At 40.2% G+C, this 10000-nt stretch overlaps 2 protein-coding genes across 2 annotated transcripts in view; both read right to left on the reverse strand.

The window, feature by feature from the left end:
• Positions 1-1183: 1183 nt before the first annotated feature.
• On the reverse strand, positions 1184-5063 carry LOC138010335 (tetratricopeptide repeat protein 28-like). The gene is made up of 2 exons (XM_068857251.1): positions 2232-5063; positions 1184-1782 (listed from the first exon to the last, which is right to left on the reverse strand). Coding segments are annotated over exons 1-2 (2769 nt in total). The 5' UTR covers positions 5000-5063; the 3' UTR covers positions 1184-1781.
• A 31-nt stretch (positions 5064-5094) lies between these two features.
• Positions 5095-10000, reverse strand: part of LOC138010336 (G-protein-signaling modulator 2-like) — an 8805-nt gene continuing 3899 nt past the window's right edge. Inside the window, exon 3 of the mRNA XM_068857252.1 lies at positions 5095-5821. Coding sequence (XP_068713353.1) covers positions 5193-5753 — 561 coding nt within the window. The 5' untranslated portion in view covers positions 5754-5821 and the 3' untranslated portion in view covers positions 5095-5192. The remainder of the gene's footprint in view (positions 5822-10000) is intronic.

A 10000-nucleotide genomic window follows, 5' to 3' on the forward strand; every position in this document is an offset into this window, starting at 1 on the left:
CGTAGGGCGAAAAATGACAAATGCTTGTTTATGCCAAATAGCCCTTTTCACGGTTAGGTTTTCTCATTGGCATTACATTATCTAGTATGTATGTGAGACAATTTCGGGCTATTTTGTAGTTTTAACCCGAAATTGCCTCGCATTTACATTAGATTACATTGTAATGCAAATGAGAAAAACTAACCGTGAAAAGGGCTATAACTCCTGAAATTTTGGGTTTACTTATTAATAATATTCGTAAATAATAGGAAGACAGAAAATCAGGAAAAGTGAAGTTTTGACAGCGCGCGCTTTAATTTTCGATGAAGCTCATTCAGCTGATTGGTTGAAACAGATGACAACGTTTGTCAAATTCAAACCTTTACAAGGTTCAAAAGTCATTCAATTGTAAACTAAGATTTGTAATTAGCACCCGTGTTACACTCGTTTTTTGCTTTTGCACCAGTGTCAGTTATACGAGAACTGCACTATTTTTTTCAGCCAATCGGAACTGAGGATTTTTTTCACGTATGTCATTAATAAAGAACAAACTGTCAGGGGCCAGTTGTCCAAACGATGGATTGCGCTATCCAGCTTATAAATCACTATCCAGCGGATAAACACGAGCAAAACCATTTGAGTGATCCAGTGGATAGTGGTTTATCCTGCGGGTAGCGCTATCCTTCGTTTGAACAACTGGGGCCAGCACAACAAACGGTCCCGTTGAAGTTATCAAATATTCAAATCACAATAGCGTTGACTACTCGACAGCAGTAACATAATGTAAGAAGAGGTAAAAACTTGAAAAAATAGTTTTTTAAAAACGTTTGGGTGAAAGGTTAGGGTTAGGGTTAGGGTTTAGGGTTCGCTTCTGGGGTTTAGGGTTGGGGTTTTGGAGCTTCAGGGCTCCACAGCTCCACAACTCCACCAACCGTAGAACCCCCACTTTGTATACTACTCCCTTGTGTATTACTGGTGAAGAGTGCGTAGCAGGCTGAGGTAAAAATCTCTGCAAAGATATAATTTTCCAGTTGTGAAGGTGGCTATGAATCTGCTCCAGAGATTTTTTTTTTCCTAATTTTGCTGCAGATTTGTTGGTTTCCCAACGATTATTCCAGGAATGGAACTACTTTCGGCGGAACGCAAACTCATTCTTTCACTTTGCTAAAAAACACCACCGATAACCCGAGGGAGTAGACCCTATAAAGCAACAATTTTTTTAAGAAAAGAAAAACGTCTTCTTTATTGCTGATGGTTTCATTCTTTTGTTATGCAGGAGAAAAATAGAAAAAAAATTCATCCGGCGTTTCCTTTCTATTTTGTGATCTTTGAATGTTGCAGATGTGTCTCTTTTCTTTATCGTGGTAAAAGCCTGATGTTAAGGGTCATCAGCAGAAGTGCTTTTTATCTTTTCTTTCGAAACTGGCTTACGCTCCTTAACAAAAACAGTTTCAAAGGAATAAATCAAATATGAGTTTTAGCAACTCAACTATAGCACATTTTGATCGCCATTGGAGCAAAAGTGCCTTTTGAAGTTATATGAGAAACGTAGTATCGAAATAATGGGTAAAACTAGCACTTTACTAAAGATCTAAGCTTTTCTGTCATAATTATATTTCACTTGCAATAATCTCAGTCTGTTGGTTAGGTAACGAAGTCAACTTCTACTAAACCTTGCCTTTGGAGCTTGTTCTACTGGCATAACCATGCTTGTTAACCCGTTCTACATTTTTTTTTAAAGTTCGGCAATCACTGAAGCGTCAGGCTCTGCCAGGTAGTCTTCTTGCATATTTGACATCGATTCTGGAAGAACAAAAAAATGAAAAACAGTTCCAACTATAGCTGGTCCTTTCGAGCACACACAATGCACCGATGCGAATGGCTACGTGCAGAACGATGCTGTCTTAGAATTCCTTACAAAAGATGACGTTCAGAGATCTATGGGAGAAACAAAAGATACATTGTGAGGTGATAAATGAGCCATCTTCACCAGTTAACAAAAAGCCAGAAAAGGCTGAACGAAAATAGTTTGTCCACCGATGTGACATGTGTCAGTTATACTTCTGTGCATGCGTGATAGGCATATGGAAATTATGTTTGTGACAAAAGCGTGTTATGGGAAACTTTGAATTGTTTACACTATGAAGCTAGCATCTCGTTATCATGCCATCGTAGGCCTATTTGATTTCTATCGTCACTTTTCCAATTTGAAAGTACTCTTGTTTTCGGAGTTAAACTCGAACTTAACATACCATTTGTTTGGAAATTCCAGCATGACATCATCGCCAACCAGCACAAATGGCGCCCAGTGCTTTATAGCGCAATACTGCTTTGACTCTCGCAAAGATTTCATTGCTTGTTGAAGAGCTGCACTTGCGCTTTTTCCATCGAGCAGCTCCTGGTAGAAGCGCCTCATAAACAGCAACGTTGCCTCGTCATCAATTGCCCAGAGTGACACCAAAACAGACCGAGCTCCAGCACACAGGAAAGCCCTCGCAATTCCCACAACTCCCTCAGACTTCACTTCTCCCCGGCCACTGTGACAACAGCTCAGCACAACTAGCCTTGCTCGAAGAGAAATTGTCTGAACATCCGACATTTTCAAAATGAAGTCTTCCTCTTTGGGAATTGGCAATTTCCGTTCGGTATTTGGGGCTAAAGCAATTTCTCCCGTTTTTGGGCATCCATGTGCTGCAATGTGAACTAAAGCAACAGATTTTATACTTGCCAGCACCTTAGCTTTAGTAGCTTTTTTTCCAGTCAGCGGCGTTGTCTGTAGAAGTTCTCCAATCATCTCTACTTCTTGTTTTGCGAACGGAAGCTGTTCCAAAATGGGCTCCCCTTTCTTGTTAGTAATTTCCTTCAACCATGGATCACCTACAAGCAGTGCTCCAGTCTTACTGTGGAAGTCGTCAGGTGCACCAACGATCACATTAAAGGCGGTCAACGAGGGAACGGTGCGGATCCGGATAGATTCACTCAATGCAGAATATGGAGCCAAGCAAAATGGTCCATCGGGAACAACGATTAACTCATCTCCCTGGAGCAAGTCTGCAATTGGAGCGAATAAGACATCATACAGCGTTTGTAAAGAGTTAACGGAGGATAAAGTTGGTAAAACTGTTTTCTCACTGATAGGTTTTCTGCTGCAAGACAGGTCACTGTGTAGTGGATCCAAAGAACGATTTTCGCATCTGACACCATCACCTGCGCCGATCCCTTTTAAAACAGTTTCCATCAACAAGTCAGCACTTCCATTCGCGATTTCGTTTTGTCGAAAGCTGATCTTACTGTCTTTTCTTAGCACCCAAAACGTGATCCTTTTCTTGTCAAGTGCCACAAAAACTGCTTGTGAAGGTAAAAGCTCTAATGCAGCTGAAAGAGTTTTCTTCGGAGCAAGTGCAAAAAATGACTGCGAGTCAATGCCGTATTGTTCTTTCAAAATATCCATCAAAGCCTGTGCTCGACCTTTCTCAGCAGCATACAAAGCTTCTTCAATCTCTCCATTCTTCAAAAGCATCCTCCACAGAGCAGTGTATGACACGCGATAAGAATCACGAAAACTTATTTTCCATTCATCTTCTGACTTCAGAGTATGCCTTATTTCATCAAAATGTTTTATACTTAAACGACAACAACTAAGTGCATTACTCAAAGAACCCGACAATTCACAATCATGACCTAGCGCATACCACGCGATTCCCTCTCGCAGACAGTCTCCAATTTCCCTTGAAATACCAAGGCTGTGTTCATGGTACTCTATGGATTCTTTAAAATTCCCTAGATTGCAATAGGCATCTCCCAGATTTCCATAGGCTGTTCCCTCCCCAGCCCTATTCCCTACTTCTTTAGCAATACTAAGATGTTTTTCATAGTACTGAATTGCTTGTTTAAAATTACCTAGATTTTGATAGACATTTCCCAGATTTCCATAGGCTGTTCCCTCCCCAGCCCTATCCCCTACTTCTTTTGCAATACTAAGATGTTTTCCGTAGTACTCAATGGCTTGTTTAAAATTACCTAGATTTTGATATGCAACACCCAGATTTCCATAGGTTGATCCCTCCTCAGCCCTACACCCTACCTCTTTAGCAATACTAAGATGTTTTTTATGGTACTCAATAGCTCCTTTAAAATTACGCAGATTTTGATAGGCAACTCCCAGATTTCCATAGGCTGATCCCTCCCTAGCCCTATAACCTACTTCTTTGGCAATACTAAGATGTTTTTCGTTGTACTCTATGGATTCCTTAAACTTACCTAGACTGAGATACGCACTTCCAAGATTTCCATAGGCTGCTCCCTCCCCAGCCCTATCCCCTACCTCTTTAGCAATACTAAGATGTTTTTCGTTGTACTCAATGGCTTGTTTAAAATTACCCAGATTTCGATAGGCAACTCCCAGATTTCCATAGGCTGATCCCTCCCTAGCCCTATCCCCTACCTCTTTAGCAATAATAAGATGTTTTTCGTTGCATTCAATGGCTTGTTTAAAATTACCTAGACTGAGATAGGCACATCCCACATTTGCATAGGCTGATCCCTCCCCAGCCCTATCCCCTACCTCTTTAGCAATACTAAGATGTTTTTCATAGTACTCAATAGCTGCTTTAAAATTACACAGATTTTGATAGGCAACTCCCAGATTTCCATAAGCTGATCCCTCCCTAGCCCTATTCCCTACTTCTTTAGCAATACTAAGGTGTTTTTCAATGTACTCAATGGCTTGTTTAAAATTACCTAGCCTGTGATAGGCACTTCCCAGATCTCCATAGGCTGATCCCTCCCCAGCCCTATCCCCTACTTCTTTAGCAATACTAAGATGTTTTTCGTAGTACTCAATGGCTGGTTGAAAATTGCCTAGATTTCGATAGGCAACGCCCAGACTTCCGTAGGCTGATCCTTCCGCAGCCCTATCCCTTACTTCTTTTGCAATACTAAGATGTTTTTCGTAGTACTCAATGGCTTGTTTTAAATTACCCAGACTAAGATAGGCAATAGACCTTTTCGGCTTGTACATTTTGTTTTCCCAATACAGATCATGTGATAATACTCAGGAGGCTTGGTCCTTTGTTTTGTTCATTAAAAAGAGTGCATGCAGGCATATTCATGCTTGCATGCCCTCATTTTAATGAACAAAACAAAAGACCAAACCTCCTGAGAATTATCACATGATCTGTATTGGGAAAACAAAATGTACAAGCCGAAAAGGTCTATTCCCAGATTTTTACTTCTTTAGCAATACTAAGGTGTTTTTCAATGTACTCAATGGCTTGTTTAAAATTACTTACATTTTGATAGGCAACTCCCAGATTTCCATAGGCTGATCCTTCGCCAGCCCTATCCCCTACTTCTTTAGCAATACTAAGATGTTTTTCGTAGTACTCTATGGCTTGATTAAAATTACCTAGATTTCGATAGGCAACGCCCAGACTTCCATAGGCTGATCCTTCCGCAGCCCTATCCCTTACTTCTTTTGCAATACTAAGATGTTTTTCGTAGTACTCAATGGCTTGTTTTAAATTACCCAGACTAAGATAGGCAATTCCCAGATTTTTATAAGTTGCTCCCTCCTCAATCCGGCAGCCTGTTTCTATGAAAATATGTAATGCTTGTGCGTAATTTTTTATGGCCTGTTGATAATCAGGTAGGTCGAGGTAAGCACCGCCGAGATTAAAATGAGCCCTTCCTTCACGATCCCTGTCTTCTACACTGATCGCAATGGCAAGCTCTAGCATTCGCTGCTCTACAGCTTCTAACTTTCCATCTACCATTCTTCAACAACTAAATGACAATTAAAACTTTTTCGGAGAGATGGTCCAATGTCAAATCAAGGATGGAGCTGGAAGGAAAGAAAGGTAATACGCTTGATGTTTAATCTGCTTTTTAAAGTAATAAAAGGTTATTGAATATTATGTATTCTGTATTACCAAGTTATTTTCTCGTAACGGTGAAATCGATGATACTAAAAGTTGTCCATTGCTGTTCATTAAGCATCTTATCACTCAGTCCTATTCTTTTAAGTTTTCAAACCACTGTAGAATTTCTCCATGGGGATTTTTAAATTTTCATCCTTGCCCATTTATCCTCGCTTACTCTCCCCATAAAAGTTTTAGGCCTAATCTGACAGCTTCTTTCGGCCCTTAGCCATGCAAAATTTTAGTGGGGGCGCAAGAGCTCTTTGTTTTGAAATTAAAAGTGGCGGAATAAAGCATTTTACAGTTGTGTGCTTAGTATAGTTACCTGGCTTATCAATGAAAGTGAAGCTAGAGTTGACCTTGTTTTAATAGAAACCTCGCTGCTTTCAGTTTATTAGCATGAGAACATCATGCTAATAAGAAGAAAAGCAGGGAGGTCTTATCGTGACAAGGTAAACTCCAACCTCACTTTCAATTAAAGGCTAGGTAACTAAGTACCTAACTGTAAAAAAATTATATTATCGAGTTTTGTAATGGCCATATTATATTTTACATATATATTTTTTTACTTTTGTATGACGATTGCCAGAAGCCCGGCGGGCGACCCAAAGTGGTGGTCCTCCGAGAGATAGCATCTGGGTCTCACACTTTATACATAAGTTCATACTTATCATTTACACAACAGAATATTAGGGTTCTTTTTATGTGTTCACGGCTGACCTCAAACTGCTGGAAGTCACGTGACTAGCGCTGGCCGTCACGTTCGAGGGTAAGTTTTGACGTTTTCAACGGCGGAAGGTAGGTTTTCACGTAAGTAATTGACCTCAGCTCTTTATGGCGTGGAAGTTACGTTATCCCACGTATGAACGGGGCAGGTATAGAAAGCGACTTTTTACCTTTCATTTCATGTGAACTAAAGAATCAAAATAGCAGTGGTTTTATTTATTTCGTTGATTGAAACATCAACGCTGAGCATCGAGGAAATTCAATATGGCGGCCTCCCCAGCTTTGTATTTGTTTACTTAAATCTGAATGCACGAGTTATCACAACTTCTCACGCCAAACCGCAAACCTCAAACCTCAAACCTCAGTTTGCGGTTAGCCATAAACTTACATCTAAAGGTGTCGAATGACGAATGCATAAATAGGTTAGAGTGCAAAAGAGGTTTCAGGGTGCAATACGGAAGTTGCTATGGCAACAAAGCGATGGATTCATTTTGTTGAGTATGTGATAAATAAAAACTTGTATGAACTTGCTCATGCATCATTTGTTTGGTGGTTACTCGTGATCGGTTTTTGAAAGTCCTCAAATTGCACTCGCCGGAGAAATTTCAACTTTCACTCGTGCCTATAAATCACGAAATGCACTCGCAATCCTACGATTTCCTATACATATAACACGGTAAAATATTCGGTATATATTACAGTTGGAAGTTTCATTACAACTAGATTGTTTTGCAAGATTGTCATGTGGGAGCCCGACCCACAGCTGCTATGAAGTTGGTCAGTTTCCCCACTTAAATATCCTAGGGAATCTACTATCCGTAAGCCGACCAGCAAACGTATCCATAACATTGTCCCGCTATCACAAAAAGCACGCTTCCAATAATTTGTGCCTGGCATGGGCAACTCGAGTTTAGCCTCAGAGTCTCTTAAGTTACACTGTGTACTGGGGGTAGAAATAAATTCTGGAGGTACGCTAGCTGGGGAGAGGCCTTTGATTATTTGAACATCAGTATGGCTTTGGTCTTTTTCCGGCGTGCAATATTAGATTATTCCAATTATCCAGATTTAAAAGGAAACTGGCTCTTTGTGTCGTAATGGTGATGGTAATGGTAATGAATTTATATAGCGCATTTTCTATTAACATATTCAAATGTGCTTTACAAGCAAGTGATCTATGAGTGAGATCGGACATCAGCATATACGGGCGCCGCTGGCAGCCGCTATCAGTCCATTAGCGATCTCCCCCAGCACATGAATGAATGAAATGAGTCCTGGCCACACCACCGGGAGCTCCGTGCCCTACTCTTTACGAATAGTGTGTGGGTTCGTTTACGTCCCATTGGGTTGTGAGACGGGGCCTACGGTTGATAGTCCTTATCCGAGAAGACTTGAAAGTCTTAACCATTTGCGGATGTAATTACAAAGGCAGCACTTTCTCCTCAGTTATTTTAGGACCCTGAGTGTTGGTCCAGCCGGAGTCGAACTCACGACCTACCGCGTGGCAACCAACTGAGCCACCGGTGCGCGGTAATTGAAGCTGGTAATCACGCTGGCAGCTCTATTTTGAAGCTTTTGGAGTTTATCGCTTGAAGTTCAGTTGCAATGGCCCCAAACGGAGCTGCAATAATCAATGTGGGGTAAGATGAACGCTTGATAGATTTGGAGGGCAGTGCCTTCTTCTAAGATGAATGGTCATATACGTTTAAGGGCGCCTTAAGTTGTAGGTATCCTCACACTAATTTCATCTATATGTTTAGACCATGAGAGGTGGTCTCATTGTCGAGGTTTAGCCAACCTTTGCTTTCAAGATCGTGTGAGGGTTGACCTGCAGTATTACTACATCCAAGTGAAGGAGTTAAACGACACAGGGGCGCCGGAAGCCGGTGATTGTCAATGGAGGCAGAGAAGAGAGACCCTGGGAACGAGGTTGGTTACTGTTAACATAGAACTGTGCCTTTCGACACCATTCACATTGTTTTTTTTCTTATTTCTGAAGCCTACTTCTAAGATCTGGTAAGATGTTTCTTTAAGGTGGCTGGAACCGGTTTCAAACCAACAGAGGTTTTGTCACGTTGTCATACCTTCAAGGAATTTCAGAAAAAATCGCACGAACTTTAAATCATTTCAATATCAATGTTGCACACAAACCCGTAATGACCGTCGGCTCCATTTTAAGAAAACCTAAAGACAAATTTAGTAAAGAGCTATCAACAGGAGTCGTCTATAAAATTAGTTATAAAAACTGTGACAAAGTTTATATCGGTCAAACATCAAGGGCCTTAAGATCTAGAACAAGAGAACGCAAAAGAGCGATTTTTACGGGAGATAGGAATTCTTTATTAACCCAACATTGCGTAGAAAATAATCACGATTTTGACCTTGACGACGTCAAGGTCATTGACCGTTGTTCCCAATGGTCAAAAAGATTATTTTTAGAAGCGTGGCACTCAATTCGCGAACCGAATTCCATTAATGAACACGTTTACATTCCGGACATTTACGAGGCCCTTGGCAATCACAAGTGACGTTTCTACCGCTCTTATAAAGCACTCATTTGTATTCGTAAGCCATTTTATGCTGAAAAAGGTCATAGTATTTTGACCGAAAAGTCTTTTTTACATTTTTTACATAAGTTTTTTAGTCAGTGACAAGAAGTTTTTTAATACTTTACTTTTAAGGACCTTTTTATTGCGAGGGTTGTCGCTACAAAACTGTATCACGTAAAAGAAATGTTATGGTACCATACCAAACACCAATTATTGCTTAACAAAATGCGCCGACTATTTTGACATAATAGGTTACCATGGCAACATGAAAGCTCTCAAAAAAACACCCTATTTTGCAGATAGTCATATCTCAAATTGCTAATTACTATTTTACAATAAAAAATGAGGGTCACCGAGTTCATTTTTGAGATATAAGCAAGTAAAGACGAAATATAGGGTGTTTTTGGAGAGCTTTCATGTTGCCATGGTAACCTATTATGTCAAAACAGTGAGCGCATTTTGTTAAGCAATAATTGGTGTTTGATGTGGTACCATAATATTGCTGTTACATGATACAGTATAGTATTTATAACCCATCTACTAAGAAGGTCTCTAAAAGTGGTGAAACTGGTTCCAGCCACCTTAAGGAACAAGCTTTTGAAAGACTTGACAGGAAGTTTCAACTTCTTGTAAAATCTAACATGGACGAATTTGCAACAATAAGCAACATAAATAAAACTGACTTTCGCTTTAGTTTCTATCAATAACGGAATTGGCTTTGGTTTAACCAGCTTCAAGATTTAAGCTATGAGTGGATGCAATAATCAATCATTTTGCGCTAACACATTCAGCCTTTTAATGAAGGAGAAGCCGAACAGGAGATTCTGAAAA

This window comes from Montipora foliosa, chromosome 7 (genome assembly GCF_036669935.1).
Source record: "Montipora foliosa isolate CH-2021 chromosome 7, ASM3666993v2, whole genome shotgun sequence".
Lineage (NCBI taxonomy): Eukaryota > Metazoa > Cnidaria > Anthozoa > Scleractinia > Acroporidae > Montipora > Montipora foliosa.